General features: G+C 44.8%; 1 protein-coding gene across 5 annotated transcripts in view; it reads right to left on the bottom strand.

The window, feature by feature from the left end:
• The window catches only part of mpv17 (mitochondrial inner membrane protein MPV17), a 115,531-nt gene that overhangs the window by 35,726 nt on the left and 59,192 nt on the right, over window positions 1-20,613 (bottom strand). For 4 of the 5 annotated variants that reach the window (XM_070885145.1, XM_070885143.1, XM_070885147.1 and 1 more), the window contains exons 3-5: window positions 16,886-17,001; window positions 5,145-5,237; window positions 4,387-4,482 (exon numbers count right to left, since the gene is read on the bottom strand). In XM_070885145.1, coding sequence (XP_070741246.1) covers window positions 4,387-4,482; window positions 5,145-5,237; window positions 16,886-17,001 — 305 coding nt within the window. Of the gene's footprint in view, window positions 1-4,386; window positions 4,483-5,144; window positions 5,238-10,699; window positions 11,136-16,885; window positions 17,002-20,613 lie in introns of those variants that run through there. The other variant, XM_070885146.1, reaches the window with a different exon arrangement.

The following is a 20,613-nucleotide window of genomic DNA, read 5'->3' as shown; positions in this document are numbered from 1 at the left end:
TAAAGGGCTGGTTGCCTGTGAAAGGAAGACACTAATTTAAAGTGTCAAGTTAAGTATATGTTGATATATACAAAAAGTGAACAGGAATCTTTCTGCCAGATTATGGGGAGGGTAATTTAACAATTATTTAAAAAGTCTGCTTTATGAAACACAAATTTTAGTTAGTAATGTATTTAGCATTTTGTCATTGAACAAGACGTAAGATAGAAATCAGAATGTATGCCAGGTTTCAATAATCTTTAAAAGTTGGTTAGTGAATAGTTTGGACAAACAGATTGTTATGGAGCCCATTACTTTTTAATGATGTCAGCTTCTTGACTGTACACAATATATTTAACAGCTAACCCATTAATCATCCTGTACAGATGAACATTAATATGCCACAGGCAAATGAAATAACTGCAAGACTGACCTATGTCAAATAAATATAATACATGGCTTCGCTAACTTCAGGTTAATAGTGCAGCAGAATTAGTATTTCCCCCTCTAATCCATTGTAAATATGGTTTTCAGGCATGCACTCTCTCAGATATAGACTATACTGGGTGTGATAAGTTACTTTTACATAATTTGCATGATGATTTCATCTAAGGTTAAAATAATCTTCATTCATAAAAGCTACGGTAAACAAGGAGGTTGTCGGGATACTGGGAGAGATAAAAATAGGTGAAGAGGAGGTACTAGAAAGGCTGGCAGTACTTAAAGTGAATAAGTCACCCGGTCCAGATGAAATACATCATAGGTTGCTGAGGGAAAGTAAGTGTTTAAATTGCAGAGTAGGCCACAATCTTCCAATCCTCATTAGATACATGGGTGGTGCCAGAGGACTGGAGGATTGCAAATGTTACACTCCTGCTTTTTTTTTTAAAAAAGGGGAGAAGGATAAACCTGCCAATTACAGGCCAGTCAGTTTCACGTTGGTGGCGTGGAAGCTTTTAATCTGAGAGAAGGTTAACAGCCACTTGGACAAGTATGGACAAATAAAAGAGAGCCAGCACGGATTTGTTAAGGGCAAATCATGTTTAGCTGTTTTTTTGACTGGAGGGAGGTATAAAGTGGAGTTCCTCATGGGTCTATAAATTGTCAAGACTACTTGACCGACATTCAGTTCTGGATGAGCAGAAATTTTCCCCAATTGAATATTGGGAAGACCGAAGTCATTGTTTTCGGTCCTCGCCACAAACTCTGTTCCCTAGCCACTGACTCCATAGAAACATAGAAAATAGGTGCAGGATTAGGCCATTCGGCCCTTCGAGCCTGCACCACCATTCGATAAGATCATGGCTGATCATTCCTTCAGTACCCCTTTCCTGCTTTCTCTCCATACCCCTTCATCCCTTTAGCCGTAAGGGCCATATCTAACTCCCTCTTGAATATATCCCAATGAACTGGCATCAACAACTCTCTGCGGCAGGGAATTCCACAGGTTAACAACTCTCTGAGTGAAGAAGTTTCTCCTCATCTCAGTCCTAAATGGCCTACCCCTTATCCTAAGACTGTGTCCCCTGGTTCTGGACTTCCCCAACATCGGGAACAATCTACCCGCATCTAACCTGTCCCGTCCCGTCAGAATCTTTTATGTTTCTATGAGATCCCCTCTCATCCTTCTAAACTCCAATGTATAAAGGCTCAGTTGATCCAGTCTCTCCTCATATGTCAGTTCGGCCATCCCTGGAATCAGTCTGGTGAACCTTCGCTGCACTCCCTCAATAGCAAGAATGTCCTTCCTCAGATTAGGAGACCAAAATTGAACACAATAATATTCCAGGTGAGGCCTCACCAAGCCCTCTCCCTAATTTCTGTCTGACATAACCTTGGTGTCATATTTGACCCTAAAATGAGCTTTTGACCACATATCCGCAGCATAACTAAGACAGCCTATTTCCACCTCTAACATCGTCCATCTCTGCCCTTGTCTCAGCTCATCTGCTGCTGACGCCCTCATCCATGCCTTTGTTATCACTAGACTTGACTATTCCAACGCACTTCGGGCTGGCCTCCCACATTCTACCCTACGTAAACTAGAGGTGATCCAAAACTCAGCAGCCCGTGTCCTAACTCGCACCAAGTCCCGCTCACTTATCACCTCTGTGCTCTCTGACCTACATTGGCTCTTGATTAAGCAACGCCTCGACTTCAAAATTCTCATCCTCGTTTTCAAATCCCTCCATGGCCTCGCCCCTCCCCATCTCTGTAATCTCCTTCAGCCCTACAATCCCTCCCACCACCCCCCCCCCCCACCCCATGTCTGCACACCTCTAATTCTGCCCTCTTGAACATCCCTGATTATAATCGCTCAACCATTGGTGGCCGTGCCTTCTGCTGCCTAGGCCCTAAGTTCTGGAATTCCCTGTCAAACCTCTCCATCTCTCTCCCTCTCTTTCCACCTTCTAGATGCTCCTTAAAATCTACCTCTTTGACCAAGCTTTTGGTCACCTGCCCTAATTTCTCCTTATGTGACTCGGTGTCAAATTTTTCATCTCATAATACTCCTGTGAAGCAGCTTGGGACGTTTCACTACGTTAAAGGCTCTATATAAATATAAGATGTTGTTGTTCAGTACTGGAACCACTGTTGTTTCTGATGTACACTAATGACTTGGGGGATGGGGGGGTACAGGGCACAACTTTGAGATTTGCAGATGACATGAAGCTTGGAAGCATAGTAAACAGTGAGGAAGATAGTAATAGACTTCAAGAGGACACAGGCAGGCTGGTGGGGAATGGGTGAATGCATGGCAGATGGAGTTTAACGCAGTAAATTGTGAGGTGATACATTTTGATAGGAAGAATGAGGAGAGACAATACAAGCGAAATGGTATAATTTTAAATAAACAGTGAGACTTGGGGGGGGGGGGGGGGGGCAGGGGTTATGTTCACAAACCTTTGTAGGTGGCAGGCCAGGTTAACAAACCAATTAATAAAGCATATGGGATTCTGGGCTTTTTAGAGGCACACAATCAAACGAACTGTGTAAGGCAGGATCACAAATTTTCGATATACACTCCCAGAGGGCAAGACAAGGAGTATAAGTCAAAACATTACCCCTCTATAACTAAGAAAATGAAGTCAATAGTATTAAAGTTAATTTTTTTTTTTTAAATGTCTTGTTGAATTGTGTGTGCTGGGGCACAGTTTATGGGTGTCCTGAATTAAGTAAAAATAAACTCAACTGTTCTTAATCAAATGTACATAAAACTATCATTGAATCATACAGCACAGAAGGAAGCCATTTGAAAGAGCTCTTAGTCCCACTCTCCCTGGTCTTTTTGCATAGCTCTGCAATTTTTTTCCCCCTTCAAGTATTTATCTAATTCCATTTTGAAAGTTACTATTGAATCTGCTTCCACCACCCTTTCAGGCTGTGCATTCCAGATCATCATAACTCACTGGAAAAAAAACACTCCTCTCCCCTCTGGTTCTTTTACTGTATTTTTTGTTTTGATACACCAGCAAATTCTTTAGAAGATACTCATTTTTTTTTAAAGAAAGTATTTTCTTTTTTGCATCTTTCATGCAGTCGCCATGGTTATCGCCCTCAGCATTCCATCCACATTCCATCCACTTTCAATCCTAGGTGCGTCATCTCTCACCCACTATGACACTTCTCCACGGCCTCTTTGTTCTAGCTGTTTATAGATCCTGTAACATGACCAGAGTGGGACTTGGGAGTCTATTACTGATTAATTTTCTTTAATATTTTTGAAAGCGTTATTTTTGTACGACATCTATGACATCACTCAGGCATGTCCCAAAGCACTTCACATAGCAATGACCAAGTCAATCCTTTGTAGTTTTGGCAATACAATACCTTGACCATGTCAGCCCATACTGCTCCAAGTTACTGTCGATGATTCACCAGACAGACTGACTCACTAACAAGACCTGGCAAGGTAGACTGGTCAGTGGAGGCCAGATCATTTCTCATTCGGCTCTTTATGATCCTAATATTTAATTGGACTTTAAGTGGATTTAATTGGACAAGCAGCAGAGAGCATAATGTTAATCTAAAGTGATAAATTGCAGCACATTCTCAGTCACTTGGAGATCCCCAAGCCAGGGCTCTGCTAACCTGCACCTAGGCTCTCTGCACTCCATGTCTAGCCTCCTACCCCCATTATATGCTGACAGTACAGTGTGCTTGGTGTTTAGAACGTCTGTCCACCTGCAGAAAACTAAATTACTTGTCAACTCTGAACAGATGTCAGTCTGCTATCCATGATCCCTGTGTTGGATTTACATTGAGGAAGCAAAGGAAAATTGGAGAGTGGCATCATAGGTAAGTTTACCACCTGCCCTGGTTAGATTTGTTATGTACTTGGAACCAGATCTTCATGAAGCACACCAATAAATTTCTAAAGATTTGAGTAATGTAAATGCTACTCACCTTCTGTATCTTTAACTGTATTTCCTCTCGTGAATGCCCACCCAGGAATCCAGTTACAATAAAGAAACAGGCCAAGAAACAAGGAGCAAGTGCAAACTAGAAAGAAAGAAAATAGCAAATTCTTTATTCCTTCTTCCTGCAATGTCCCAAATTGACTTGACAAGTACAAGTGGCATGTCAGAATGTTGACCTTTTACAAACACAAAAATGTACATGTTTGACCAGAGAATGACAGGAGTATAGAACTGAGTACCTTTTGTGTAAGTGGGTAAAGCAGTCTAAGAAAATCCATGTAAACACAGTTATTATATGGTCTTTGTGACCAATATTGGTTCTTATATAGATCTGTGCCAGGACAAATGTGTACAGATCCGCAAGGGTATTATTCCTCAAGTACAGCAACTCGTGGCAAACCTTAAAATCGGCAGATGCTGCTCCTCTGCCACCACAATCCCGCTTTCAAAGAAATGTTAAACTAATCATGCCCGCAAAAGTATTGTTTGTAATAACACCACCGTCCCCCCACCCCCCTACCCTATTCCAACAATATTTGGCTGTCTAAGCTGCAGTCCCTTGGATCCCTGTGCTAAACCCTTCTCAAATACTATCTTTGATCACACTGCTAACTTTCTCATTTATGCTCAGCATTCATTTCTCTCTGTGAAGCACTTTGGGATATTTTCTACATTAAAAGGTGCTATATAAATGCAAATTTGTTATGGTTATAAGTCCTTTATAATTCAGTTTCACAGACTGACCTGATCAAGTAACATTTTCTTAAATGCCACAGCTTTGCTCTGTCCAACGATCAGTCGATCTAGAGACCTATACCATACTCCAAGAACAGGAGCCTATGGTAAGGGAATAAAATAAACATGACTGAGAATTGCAATTTCAAAAGGAATAATAGCTAATCAATATCAAAACTACCTTGCACCAAGGTCATAATTGGTCCAAGGTTTCTGTATCTTCAGCTGATCGCTCTCCCCACAATTTCTATTTCTCTCAGAACAAAGAGCAGACATGCCATTAGATAATTACAAATGCAGGTTGGGTGATCACTTTGCTGAACACTTCCATTCAGTTTGCAAGTGTGACCTTGAGCTTCTAGTTGCTTGCTACTTTAATTCACCATCCCACCTCCACTCTGACCTCTCGGGCCTTGGCCTCCTATACTGTTCCAATCAAGCTCAATGTAAGCCTGAGTTTCAGGGATTCACAGTAGAGGAAGAGGATAAAGTACCAGAGATATGAGGAACACTAAAATCAAGGGGAAGAACTTACTAGACTTGAGAGAAAATAATGAGCTCAATTTTCCACATGGGTGATTTTTGGCGCAGTTGAAGAGGTACGTCCGATTTTTTTAGTGGCCCAAATGCGCCCCCCAAAAAAAATCCAAGTTTCGCCAGAATTAACTTTGAATTTGGAACGGCGCAGATTGGCCTTAAGCTTTGTGGGTGGAGCTTAAAGCCTGCGCCAAAAACTGATGTTGCTAGGGTAACGAGGGATGCTCAGAAGGGCTGAAGTTGGAAACTGAAACTGATGAAGGGCTGAGACCGAGCTGGAAATTGAAGTCACTGCCATCCCGGGCTGAAAGGACCCCGCACCGGCCTGCACCCATCCTGGGCCGAAAGGACCCCGCACCGGCCTGCACCCATCCTGGGCCGAAAGGACCCCGCACCGGCCTGCACCCATCCCGGGCCGAAAGGACCCCGCACCGGCCTGCACCCATCCCGGGCCGAAAGGACCCCGCACCGGCCTGCACCCATCCCGGGCCGAAAGGACCCCGCACCGGCCTGCACCCATCCTGGGCCGAAAGGACCCCGCACCGGCCTGCACCCATCCTGGGCCGAAAGGACCCCGCACCGGCCTGCACCCATCCCGGGCCGAAAGGACCCCGCACCGGCCTGCACCCATCCTGGGCCGAAAGGACCCCGCACCGGCCTGCACCCATCCTGGGCCGAAAGGACCCCGCACCGGCCTGCACCCATCCTGGGCCGAAAGGACCCCGCACCGGCCTGCACCCATCCTGGGCCGAAAGGTTGGTCTCCTAATCTGAGGAAGGACATTCTTGCTATTGAGGGAGTGCAGCGAAGGTGCACCAGACTGATTCCCGGGATGGCAGGACTGACATATGAGGAGAGACTGGATTGACTGGGTCTGGAGTTTAGAAAGATGAGAGGGGATCTCATAGAAACATAAAATTCTGACGGGACTGGACAGGTGAGATGCAGGAAGAATGATCCCGATGTTGGGGAAGTCCAGAACCGGGGATCACAGTCTAAGGATAAGGGGTAAGCCATTTAGGACTGAGATGAGGAGGAACTTCTTCACCCAGAGAGTTGTGAGCCTGTGGAATTCTCTACCGCAGAAAGTTGTTGATGCCAGTTCATTAGATATATTCAAGAGGGAGTTAGATGTGGCTCTTACGGCTAAAAGGATCAAGGGGTATGGAGAGAAAGCAGGAAAGGGGTACTGAGGTGAATGATCAACCATGATCTTATTGAATGGTGGTGCAGGCTCGAAGGGCCAAATGGCCTACTCCTGCACCTATTTTCTATGTTTCTATGACCCTATCCTGGGCCGAAACGACCCCGCACCTAACATGCTGCGGTGCAGAGGGACCTGGGGGTCTTTGTGCATGAATCCCAAAAAGTTAGTTTGCAGGTGCAGCAGGTAATCAGGAAGGCGAATGGAATGTTGGCCTTCATTGCGAGAGGGATGGAGTACAAAAGCAGGGAGGTCCTGCTGCAAATGTATAGGGTATTGGTGAGGCCGCACCTGGAGTACTGCGTGCAGTTTTGATCACCTTACTTAAGGAAGGATATACTAGCTTTGGAGGGGGTACAGAAATGATTCACTAGGCTGATTCTGGAGATGAGGGGGTTACCTTATGGTGATAGATTGAGTAGACTGGGTCTTTACTCGTTGGAGTTCAGAAGGATGAGGGGGTGATCTTATAGAAACATTTAAAATAATGAAAGGGATAGACAAGATAGAGGCAGAGAGGTTGTTTCCACTGGTCGGGGCGACTAGAACTAGGGGGAAAGCCTCAAAATACTGGGGAGCCAATTTAAAACGAAGTTGAGAAGGAATTTCTTCTCCCAGAGGGTTGTGAATCTGTGGAATTCTCTGCCCAAGGAAGCAGTTGAGGCTAGCTCATTGAATGTATTCAAATCACAGATAGATAGATTTTTAACCAATAAGGGAATTAAGGGTTACGGGGAGCGGGCGGGTAAGTGGAGCTGAGTCCACGACCAGATTAGCCACGATCTTGTTGAATGGCGAAGCAGGCTCGAGGGGCTAGATGGCCTACTCCTGTTCCTAATTCTTATGTTCTTATGTTCTTATGTATCCTGGTCCGAAACGACCCGCACCAGCCCGCACCTATCCCGGGCCGAAAGGACCCCGCACCGGCCCGCCCGTGTATTATCTGACTTATCATGAGAAACCCACAGGATTTGTAACACATAAACTTCTCTTTCTTTCCCCCCCATCCCTCCTTATTTTCTCTCCTCCTCTTCTGGAGGTGCTGGCTCACTTAGCATGACTGCACGACACCATCCATTCTCCAGTGCCTTGACCAGGTGAGATTGTTAATCTCAGCCAAAGAGGTAATACGGGCCGGTGCAGAGTCCTTTCGGTCTGGGATGGCAGCGGGCTGGTGCGGGGTCCTTTCGGCCCGGGATAGGAGCGAGCCGGTGCAGGGTCCTTTCGGCCTGGGATGGCAGCGGGCCGGCCCACACCTATCCCGGACCGAAAGTACCTCGCACTGGCCCGCTGCAATCCCGAGTCGAAATGACCCACCCCCCACCTACCTGCCCTGTCTTCACCCGCTGAACAATGGCATCTTCTCTGCGCCGATTTCCTCAAGTTAGGAAAGGTTTTTCACATGGGTGCAGTGCGCCGTTTTAGAAAAAAATCATACTTGGCTAAACTCGTTTAAATGGCAAGTGGCGCACACGGCATGTACCGCCCCCAGTGAGGTAAAAAATAAATCGGGAACTAAAAAAAAAATTGGACATACCTACTTTAGAACGGCGCAGAAACTTTGGCCAAACTTGCAGATTATTGTCTGCTCCAAAAAAAAGCTGCATACGCCAAAAGAACAGTGCAGAATGGTGGCCAAAAGTCAGCCCATAGAGACAAAAGAGTGACAAATCTCTAGGACCTGGTGGGTTCCACCCCAAGGTATAAAAAGAAATAGGCGAGGAAATTGCAGAAACCTTAGTCGTGATTTTCAAAAACTCTTGATCCTTGGATTGGAAAATTGCCAATGCACTCCATTATTTAAGAAGGGTGGGAGAAAGAAACCAAAAAATGATAGACCTATTACTCAAACGCCTATTGTGGGGAAGTTACTAGAATCTGTTATTCGGGACAGAGTGACTGAGCACTTGGACAAATATGAGCTGATCACAGAGAGCCAGCATAGGAACAGGAGCAAGTCATTCAGCCTCTTGAGCATGTTCCTTCATTCAATGAGGTCTCCCAATTTTCATTTGTAGTTTTACTCGATAACAGTTTTGTCCAGTTTGTGTCATCAGTCTCTGTCTCAACCTGTTAAAGTTAGCCTTACCAAATACTAAAATCTTAGTAACCGTGTTAAGTTTCTCCATTTCAAATCTAACATTAAATTCTATAATATGATGATCACTGTTAGATAAGTGTTCCTTTACTGTTAGTTTATTAACTAAGTCTGACTCATTACCCAGTACTAAATCTAGTATGGTCTGCCCTCTTGTTGGTTCTCGAACACATTACTTCAGAAAACTATCATGTTGTAAAGGGTAAATCATATCTAACTAACCTAGTTGGATTTGCTGAGGTTACTAATGTTGTAGATAAGGGAGTGACTTTGTATGTTATTTACATCTACTTCCAGCAGGCATTTGATACAGTTCCATACAAGCAACTGTGAGCAAATATGGAAGCGCATGGAATTGGAGGCAATCTATCGGCATGGATAGGAATTGGTTATGAGATAGGAGATAGAGAGTAGGGACAATGGGTATGTACACCAATTGGCAGAATGTGACTAGCGGTGTCCTGCAGTGATCTGTCCTGCGGACTCAGCTTTTCATTACATTTATCAATTACTTAAATTAAGAAATAGAGAGCCGTATATCCAAGTTTGTTGATGACACTAATTTGGGTGGCACAAAAGTAGTGCACATGGGAGCAGAAAGTTGTAAAGGGACATTTACAAGTGAGTGGGCAAAACAGTGGCAGATGGAGTTCAATATGGGGAAGTGTGAGGTTATCCAGTTTGGACCCAAGAAAAGAAAAAGACTTGCATTTATATAGCGCCTTTCATGACCACCGGATGTCTCAAAGCACTTTACAGCCAATGAAGTATTTCTGGAGTGTAGTCACTGTTGTAATGTGGGAAATGCGGCAGCCAATTTACACACAGCAAGCTCCCACAAACAGCAATGTGATAATGACCAGATAATCTGTTTTTGTTATGTTGATTGAGGGATAAATGTTGGCCAGGACATTGGGGATAACTCCCTAGCTCTTCTTCAAAATAGTGCCATGGGATCTTTTACATCCACCGGAGAGCACAAACGGGGCTTCGGTTTGTCTCATCTGAAAGATGGCACCTCTGACAGTGCAGCACTGCCTCAGCATTGCACTGGAGTGTCAGCCTAAATTTGGAAGAAAGATAGATTAGAACATTTTCTAAATGGCAAGAAGCTAGGAACTAAGCTAGGAACTAGCAGAGCAGCCTCAAAGGGTAGTATGGCCTACTCCTGCTCCTAATTCTTATGAACTGTGGAGGAGCAGAGAGATTTTGGGGTGCATGTACAGAAATCACTAAAAGCTAGTCGACAGGTACAAAAAAGAATTTAAAAGGCTAATAAAATGTTAGCCTTCATCTCAAGGGGGCTGGAATGCAAAGGGGTGGAAGTTATGCTGCAGTTATATAAAGCACTGGTTATCTCATCTCGAGTACTGTGTTCAGTTCTGGGCACCGCACCTCAGGAAGAATATATTGGCCATGGAGGCAGGGCAGTGCAGATCCACCAGAATACTGGGGCTTAAAGGATTAATTTGTGAGGACAGGTTGCATAGACTAGGCTTGTAAACCCTTGAGTACAGAAGATTAAGGGGTGATCTAATTGAGGTGTTTAAGATGATTCAAGGATTTGATAGGGTAGATAGAGAGAAATGATTTCCCCTGGTGGGGGAGTCCAGAGCAAGGGGGTATAACCTTAAAATTAGAGCTTGGCCATTCAGGGCTAAAGTCAGGAAGCTCTTCTCCACAAAGGCCTCAATTTAGGCCCAGCCTGTTTTTTGGCGCACTTACCGGAGTTGCGTCACTTTTCTCCGTTCCGAAGTGCGCCGAAAAATTTCCTTCCCACTTTGGCTGCTGTCCGGCCTCTTCCCTGTAGTCGCGCAGCATGGCCAGTCGAGTTGGGGGTGGAGCCAGCGTTCTGTGCCGAAAACAGTGCCGGGACATCTGCACATGGCGCAGTGGAGTGTCCACGCATGCGCAGTAGCTCCTCGCCTCCAGCCTCTCCTTGTGCGTGCTGCAGCCGCTCTGTGGGACCCAATGCCGGCCAGTTGAATCGCTCCCACCCCTAGCCCAGGCAGAGTGCCCTCCCAGTGCGTTGTCGTCCCACCCCTAGCCCAGGCTGAGTGGCCTCCCGGTGTGATTTCGAAGAGATCGATCACACCGGGAGGCCACTTGGCCTGGGCTAGGGGCGGGCAGGAGATCTGATAGAAATCATCCAAGCAGGAGCACCATCAGTTCTCCTGCCCGTCCCTAGCCCAGGCCAAGTGGCCTCCCACACCGGCTGGCCCACTGCCTTCCCGGGCAGATTTGAAGATGCAGGTAGGACTTATTTCAATTTTTTTATTTCTTATTGAATTCTTATTACTTTTTGTTTGCAAGGTTTGTTGGTTTGTAAGGCTTGGTGGTTCAGATGCAGGCAGGTCCTCTCCACTTCCCGCCCTTCTCCCAAGCCGAATGGCCTCCGATGTACCTACCTGCTCCGATTTCTTTAACTCTCTGCAAGGGTTTTCTGAAGTGGCCACATACGCTGGCCTAGTATAAATGGAGTAACTATTAGCTGGCCAAAGTTGCCTAAATGGGCAGAACTGGCGTAGGTGGCCGATAACGCCCCTTTTGAGAAAAAAAAACTAAAGTAAAAAAAAAAATCGTAACTAACTCAGTTACACTGGTGCAAATTGATTGGGGAAAACGGGGATTTTTAAAGTTAAGCCAGAAAAACCAAGTTACTCCAAAAACTTAGCAACTCCTGGCCAAAATTGAGTTCAGAGTGGTGGAAATCTGGAACTTGCAGTTTCAAAAAGCAGTTGAGACTAGGTCAATCGAAACATTCAAAACGGAGATAGATTTTTGTTAGGCAAGGGTATTAAGCAAAATGGAGTTGAGGTACAGATCAGCCATGGTCTAAGTGAATGGTGGAACAGCCTTGAGGGGCTGAATGACCTATTCCTGTTTCTAACAGCACCTTATCTTTCTACTAGGCATGCTACAGCCTTGCGGCCTTAACACGGAGTTTAACCACCATTCCCATTTTCCCTCGGACAGCAGGTGGTAGTAATGGAGGATGGTTGCACCAGAGACACTGAGTGTTCAGTTGGTAAGGACTGGTGCTCGAGGTGGAGAACCCCTACACAGTCGGTGGGGTGATCCACACCCCCGGAGTCTACCTGCCTTTCATCCACCACATTCCTGGGCCACAGGAGCCTGCTCCTCTTTGTTAGGTTTTCCATGTTTCCCTTCCCCTCTTCTATTCTGCTGTAACCAATTATACCTCCACTGGAGTGATGTTTTCTTTCTATACTTGTGTCATTATCACTCCCTTTTGCCTTGCACCATTATCCCTTTTGTCATGTAATCACTCCTGCCCTCTACCGTATCACTTGTAAAATAAAAACAGAAAATGCTGGAAATACTCAGCAGGTCAGGCAGCATCTGTGGGAGAGAAACAGAGTTAATATTTCAGGTCAATGTCCTTTCATCAGAACTGGAAGATGGTAAGAGATGAACAGCTTTTAAGCAATTACAGAGGCCTGGAAAGGGGGCTGCACTGCTGGAGAGGCTGTCTTTTGGATGAGACGCTAAACCAAGGCCACATCTGCCCCCTCAAGTGGGCGTAAAAGATCCCATTGAACTATTCAAAGAGCAGATGGTGCTTCCTCCCCAATAGTTAACCCTCAACCAACATCATCAAAACAAATTATCTGGTCATTATTACATTGCTGTTTGTGGGACCTTGCTGTGTGCAAATTGGCTGCTGCGTTTCATAAATCCATGCTGACTTGGACCGATCCTGTCACTGCTTTCCAAATGCGCTGCTATTTCATCTTTAATAATTGATTCCAACATTTTCCCCGCTACTGATATCAGGCTGACCGGTCTATGGGGTCAAGTTTCGGCCGCCCGTTAGAATGGCGCACATCATTATAGAACAAAAATTGCGGCGAATACTTACCTTGTGATTCTCAGATAGCTGTGGGCCCAATTCCACCTTGGCATTGCGCAGGAGGAGCTGCTGGGGGCGGAGCTACAGCCCTGTGCCGAAAACAGTGCTGGCAGCTGCGTGGGTGTGCAGTAGTTGTCGACGTCCTGTCCGGGGCGACGACCCTATCCTAAGCCGAAGGGACGTCGGCCCATCCCCGGCCGAGTGGCCTGCGCACCTTACCTCGGGGCGGTGGGGCCCGCCCGCCCTCTCGCTGGGGGCGGGCCCCGCCCGAAGAACTCCTGGCAGCCGGCATTGTCGCTGTCAGCGGGGTCCGCCCGCCCGCATCTCACTGGGGCAGGCCCCGCCCGAAGAGTCAGCGACGATGGCAGCCCGGCATCGGCTGCGTGCAGGGCTTCTTCTTCATCGTCTTCTCTCTTCCCACCCCCCCCTTCCATCTTCCGCTCTTCTCCCCCACCCCCCCCCCCAATCTTCTTCTCTTTCCCCCCACCCTTCTCCCTGGTGCTGCAGTAGGTGAGTAGAAATAATTTTTTATTTATTGAGTGATTTTTAATTTTTTTAATTTTTATTAATTTATTTGGATTGATTTATTGATTGGTTTATTGATCATTTATTATTGATGATGGCTCTTTATTTGTAAAAGTGAAGTGTTTAATGTTTGTAAACCTCCCTCCTCCCCCCCCCCAATCTCTCGTTCCCTGCGCCTGATTTATAAGTGTAGGCAAGGTTTTTCTGAGTGTACAAAAATCTACACTTACTCCATTCTAAGTTAGTTTGGAGTAAGTTTTTGCTGCCTAAACTTGCAAAACAGGTGTAAGTGGCCGGACACACCCCCTTTTGAAAAAAAAATCTGTTCTAAAATGAAACTGTTCTTACTCACTAGAACTGGAGCAAACTAAATGGCGAGAATTGCAATTTCTAAGATACTCCATTCTAAACTAGTTGCTCCAAAAAAATAGGAGCAACTCAGACCAAAACTTGACCCCTATAATTCCCCGTTTTCTCTCCCTCCTTTTTTAAAAAAGTGGTGTTACATTAGCTACCCTCCAGTACATATGAACTGATCCAGAGTCGATAGACTATTGGAAAATGATCATCAATGCATTCACTATTTCTAGAGCCACTTCCTTAAGTACTCTGGGATGCAGACTATCAGATCCTGGGGATTTATCGGCCTTCAATCCCATCAATTTCCCTAACACAATTTCCTGACTAATAAGGATTACCTTCAGTTCCTTCTCCTCGTATTTCCAGAACGTTATTTGTGTCTTCCTTTGTGAAGAAAGATCCAAAGTATTTGTTCAATTGGTCTGCCATTTCTTTGTTCCCCATTATAAATTTACCTGATTATGATTGCAAGGAACCTACGTTTGTCTTCACTAAACTTTTTCTCTTCACATATCTATAGAAGCTTTTGTAGTCAGTTTTTATGTTCCCAACCAGCTTCTTCTCATACTCTATTTTCCCCCTCCTAATTAAACCCTTTGTCCTCCTCTGCTGAATTCTAAGTTTCTCCCAGTCCTCGGGTTTGCTGTTTTTTCTGGACAATTTATATACCTCTTGGTTGGATTTAACACTATCCCTAATGGGAGGTCATCAAGGTGGGATTGGAGTTATTGAGTGTGGAAGCTTTTGTTCATTGTGTACACCAATGATTTCAATATATGTCGAGAGAAGCTGCAAGGGAATATTGTTAAAATGGTGGAATGGTGAAAAAAGTGGTAGGTGGAATCAATGTTCCCGTTTTGTTTGGGTGCACGGCCGCTTTAAGGGGCTGTATGACCCATTTAAAATACCACGCATGCGCAGTTTTTCCTATTGAAAAGTCAGCTGCACAGGAGGTCCAAAGAGAGCATTGGATGAAATTCACTGTCAGTGAGGTGTTACATGTTGATTTTTTAAAAATATATAAAAGTAATAATTATACTTTGGGGGAAAACTGGATGATTTGGGGGGTTAGGAACACAAGACAAAAGCAGCACCCTATAATTACCAGTTTTCTCTCTCCTACCACTTTTTAAAAAAGGAGGGAGAGAGAAAACGGATAATTATAGACCGGTTAGTCTGACATCAGTAGTGGGGAAAATGTTGGAATCAATCATTAAGGATGAAGTAGCAGCGCATTTGGAAAGCAGTGACAGGATCGGTCCAAGTCAGCATGGACTTATGACGGGGAAATCATGCTTGACAAATCTTCTGGAATTTTTTGTGGATGTAACTAGTAGAGTGGACAAGGAAGAACCAATGGATGTGGTGCATTTGGACTTTCAAAAGGCTTTTGACAAGGTTCCACACAAGAGATTGGTGTGCAAAATTAAAGCACATGGTATTGGGGGTATTGTACTGACATGGATAGAGAACTGGTTGGCAGACAGGAAGCAGAGAGTCGAGATAAACGGGTCCTTTTCAGAATAGCAGACAGTGACTAGTGGAGTGCCGCAGGGCTCAGTGCTGGGACCCCAGCTCTTTACAATATACATCAATGATTTAGATGAAGGAATTTAGTATAATATCTCCAAGTTCGCAGATGACACTAAACTGGGTGGTGGTGTGAGCTGTGAGGAGGATGCTAAGAAGCTGCAGGGTGACTTGGACAGGTTAGGTGAGTGGGCAAATGCATGGCAGATGCAGTATAATGTAGATAAATGTGAGGTTATCCACTTTGGTGGCAAAAAAAACGAAGGCAGAATATTATCTGAATGGCGGCCGATTAGGAAAAGGGGAGGTGCAACGAGACCTGGGTGTCATGGTACATCAGTCATTGAAGGTTGGCATGCAGGTGCAGCAGGCGGTGAAGAAGGTAAATGACATGTTGGTCTTCATAGCTAGGGGATTTGAGTGTAGGAGCAGGGAGGTCTTGCTGCAGCTGTACAGGTGAGGCCTCACCTGGAATATTGTGTTCAGTTTTGGTCTCCTAATCTGAGGAAGGACATTCTTGCTATTGAGCGAGTGCAGCAAAGGTTCATCAGACTGATTCTCAGGATGGCAGGACTGACATATGAGGAGAGACTGGATTGACTGGGCCTGTACTCACTGGAATTTAGAGGAATGAGAGGGGATGTCACAGAAACATATAAAATGCTGACGGGACTGAACAGGTTAGATGCAGGAAGAATGTTCCCGATGTTTGGGGAATCCAGTACCGGGGATCACAGTCTAAGGATAAGGGGTAAGCCTTTTAGGACCAAGATGAGGAGAAACTTCTTCACTCAGAGTTGTTAACTGTGGAATTCTCTTCCGCAGAGAGTTGATGTCAGTTTATTAGATATATTCAAGAGGGAGTTGGATATGGCCCTTTTGGCTAAAGGGATCAAGGGGTATGGAGAGAAAGCAGGAAAGGAGTACTGAGGTGAATGATCAGCCATGATCTTATTGAATGATGGTGCAGGCTCGAAGGGCTGAATGGCCTACTCCTGCACCTATTTTCTATGTTTCTATGTTTCATACTCTTCCCTTCATAAACTCAAAACTCTAAAACTTGTGTCTTGGGGCCCTGAAAGTCTCCTTCGCCATGTTCTTGTTTACTGACTCCTCGTCCCAATATGTAGTAAGTTTAAGATATTTATTCTTACCTGTAAATCTGTCCACAGCCTTGCCCCACCCTATGTCTGCAAGGTCCTACAGCCCTATAACCCCTCCTGAATGCGCCACTCTGCCAATTCTGACTTCCTATTCATTCCCCACTTTTGTCCCACCGCTAGTGGGAAAGCTTTCAGCTGTTTTGTTCTCGCACTCTGCAACTCTCTCGAGATCACTTTGTCTCTCCACCTCTTTTATCACCTTCAAAAATCTTTTCATAATCCATCTCTTCAATCAAATGTTCCACCCCATTTCCAAATCTCTGCTACTAGCACAGCCTTCATTCCCAATCGCTATCTAGAAAGCACTTTGGGACATTTTTCTGTTCAAGGAGCAACAAATAATTGTTGTTGTTGCCCGACATTAAGCTTTAACCACAAACTGTAATCCTATCTTCATCCAGCAACATCATATTTGTTGCACTCTAATTGATCACACACTTTACAATTTTCAAGACTTACCACATAAACTAACCCAACAGTGGTCATCTTTATGGTCCTCTTTATGCTGTGATTTGCCAATCCTTGCCGTTCAATCACCTGTTGTGAAATTATGTCACTACATCCAATCAAAGCACCTGCAAAATTGAAGAGCCTCAATCATTGATGGCATTTAAAACCTTCTCAGATTTAAAACTTGGTGCTTTAATCAGAGTTCAGCAATTGAGTCCATGTAGGTAAATTAGTTAAGCGGCTTCCAATTATGTATGTAGGCAATGTTGCCTATAAGCTGCACAGAGGTCTGGAGCTCCCGCGTAGTCCACTTGCTGGCTTATCAATTGGAATAACCACGCATGTGCCAACATTTGCGCATCCAAAAAACATTACAGGGAACATTAAAAGCAGGTATTTAATGACTACATATACTCACAGTAAATGTTGCACATGAGCATGGGCCTGTTTTTAAAAAGATGTATTATAATCTTCTACATTTTTATAATAACATGAGGTCAGTTGATACCCAACTTTATTCAGACTACAGTGTTTTTAGTACTGAATATTATAAAATACACTGACATTTTTTTCTTTAAAAAAGGCACTGCTGAACTTATTTTTGTGATAACGTTAAATGTTTTGATCTGAGGAGGTCCTCCCAGCAATGCACTACCTGGGACCAGGCACATAAATTACTTTTTCCATTGGGCTCATCTCAATCACATTTGAGCCAGCTGCAAGAGCCACCCAGGTATGAAGTTCTCTCATTATCCCAACCTCCCTCTGGGGAGGTGGTTAGAGCTTGGCTTTGCATCAGTAGCTCGTATAGCAGGACAACTGAGATCAGCAACACAGCGCTATGCAACTGAACCAGATTTCTCATTCTTTCACCTGTCCCCCCGCGCCCCCATCCCTTCTCCAAACCACTATGCCACTCCAGTGCATAACACATTTATTCACAATCCTTTTTTGAAAATAAAATCTCATCAAGGCGAGTCATATTTTTAGTGATCGGAACAAATTTCCACTTTTGGCACCCACTGTAATATCAAATACTTGTAGGTCCTGTATGCGATGTGGAGTAAAGCTCCCTCTGCTCTGTCCAATGTACCTTAACCTTCACTTCAAAATAGTTTGCAACAGAATGATCTTTGTTCTATGTCACACACCAGCCATCCTTGTTCCTGCTGTAATTGAGTAGACTGGGCCTATATTCTCTGGAGTTAGAAGAATGAGAGGCGATCTCACTGAAACATAAAATTCTTAGAGGGCTTGACAGGATAGATGCTGAGAGGCTGTTTCCCCTGCCAGACAAGTCTAGAACCAGAGGGCATAGCCCCAGGATAAGGGGTCAGCCATTTAGGACTGAAATGAGGAGAAAGGTCTTCACTCAGAGGGTGGTGAATCTTTGGAATTCTCCTGCCCACAGGGCTGTGGATACTCAGTTGTTGAGTATATTCACGACTCAGATCGATAGATTTTTGGACATCAAGGGAATCAAGAAATTTAAGGGTACAGTCTCAAAAGTGGAGTTACATAGAAACATAGAAAATAGGTGCAGGAGTAGGCCATTCGGCCCTTCGAGCCTACACCACCATTCAATATCATGGCTGATCATTCCCCCAGTACCCCTTTCCTGCTTTCTCTCCATACCCCTTGATCCCCTTAGCCGTAAGGGCCATATCTAACTCCCTCTTGAATATATTCAATGAACAGGCATCAACAACTCTCTGCGGTAGGGAATTCCACAGGTTAACAACTCTCTGGGTGAAGAAATTCCTCCTCATCTCAGTCCTAAATGGCATACCCCTTATCCTAAGACTATGTCCCCTGGTTCTGAACTTCCCCAACATCGGGATCATTCTTCCCACATCTAACCTGTCCCATCCCGTCAGAATCTTATATGTTTCTATGAGATCCCCTCTCATCCTTCTAAACTCCAATGTATAAAGGCCCAGTTGATCCAGTCTCTCCTCATATGTCAGTCCTGCCATCCCGGGAATCAGTCTGGTGAACTTTCGCTGCACTCCCTCAATAGCAAGAACATCCTTCCTCAGATTAGGAGACCAAAACTGAACACAATATTCCAGGTGAGGCCTCACCAAGGCCCTGTACAACTGCAGTATGACCTCCCTGCTCCTATACTCAAATCCCCTAGCTATGAAGGCCAACATACCATTTGCCTTCTTCACCGCCTCTGTACCTGTATGCCAACTTTCAATGACTGATGTACCATGACACCCAGGTCTCGTTGCACCTCCCCTTTTCATAATCTGCCGCCATTCAGATAATATTCTGTCTTTGTGTTTTTGCCCCCAAAGTGGATAACCTCACATTTATCCACATTATACTGCATCTGCCATGCATTTGCCCACTCACCTAACCTGTCCAAGTCACCCTGCAGCCTCCTAGCGTCCCCCTCACAACTTACACCATCACCCAGTTTAGTGTCATCTGCAAACTTGGAGATATTACATTCAATTCCTTCATCCAAATCATTGATATATATTGTAAAGAGCTGGGGTCCCAGCACTGAGCCCTGCGGCACTCCACTAGTCACTGCCTGCCATTCTGAAAAGGACCCATTTATCCCGACTGTCTGCCAACCAGTTCTCTAGCCACATCAGTATATTACCCCCAATACCGTGTGCTTTGATTTTGCACACCAATCTCTTGTGTGGGACCTTGTCAAAAGCCTTTTGAAAGTCCAAATATACCACATCCACTGGTTTTTCCTTGTCCACTCTACTAGTTACATCCTCAAAAAATTTCAGAAGATTTGTCAAGCATGATTTCCCCTTCATAAATCCATGCTGACTTGGACCGATCCTGTCACTGCTTTCCAAATGCACTGCTATTTCATCCTTAATAATTGATTCCAACATTTTTCCCACTACTGATGTCAGGCTAAACTGGTCTATAATTACCCGCTTTCTCTCTCCCTCCCTTTTTAAAAAGTGGTGTTACATTTAGTCCATAGGAACTGATCCAGACTTGATAGACTGTTGGAAAATGATCACCAATGCATCCACTATTTCTAGGGCCACTTCCTTAAGTACTCTTAGATGCAGACTATCAGGCCCCGGGGATCTATCGGCCTTCAATCCCATCAATTTCCGTAACACAATTTCCCGCCTAATAAGGATATCCTTCAGTTCCTCCTTTTCACTGGACCCTCGGTCTCCTAGTACTTCTGGAAGGTTATTTGTGTCTTCCTTCGTGAAGACAGAACCAAAGTATTTGTTCAATTGGTCTGCCATTTCTTTGTTCCCCATTATAAATTCACCCGAGTCCGACTGCAAGGGACCTATGTTTGTCTTTGCTAATCTTTTTCTCTTCACATATCTATAGAAGCTTTCGCAGTCAGTTTTTATGTTCCCGGCAAGCTTCTTCTTGTACTCTATTTTCTCCCTCTTAATTAAACCCTTTGTCCTCCTCTGCTGAATTCTATATTTCTCCCAGTCCTCAGGTTTGCTGCTTTTTCTGGCCAATTTATATGCCTCTTCCTTGGATTTAGCACTATCCTTAATTTCCCTTGTTAGCCACGGTTGAGCCACCTTCCCTGTTTTTTTACTCCAGACAGGGATGTACGATTGTTGAAGTTCATGTGATCTTTAAATGTTTGCCATTGCCTATCCACCGTCAACCCTTTAAGTATCATTTGCCAGTCTATTCTAGCCAATTCACGCCTCATACCATCAAAGTTACCTTTGAGCTGAGGCAGAAGATCAGCCATGACCTTATTGAGTGGCAGA

Source organism: Pristiophorus japonicus, chromosome 7, assembly GCF_044704955.1.
Source record: "Pristiophorus japonicus isolate sPriJap1 chromosome 7, sPriJap1.hap1, whole genome shotgun sequence".
In the NCBI taxonomy this organism is placed as follows: Eukaryota; Metazoa; Chordata; class Chondrichthyes; family Pristiophoridae; genus Pristiophorus; species Pristiophorus japonicus.
Note: the sequence above shows the minus strand (reverse complement) of the source record. Positions and strands in the feature narration are given on the sequence as shown.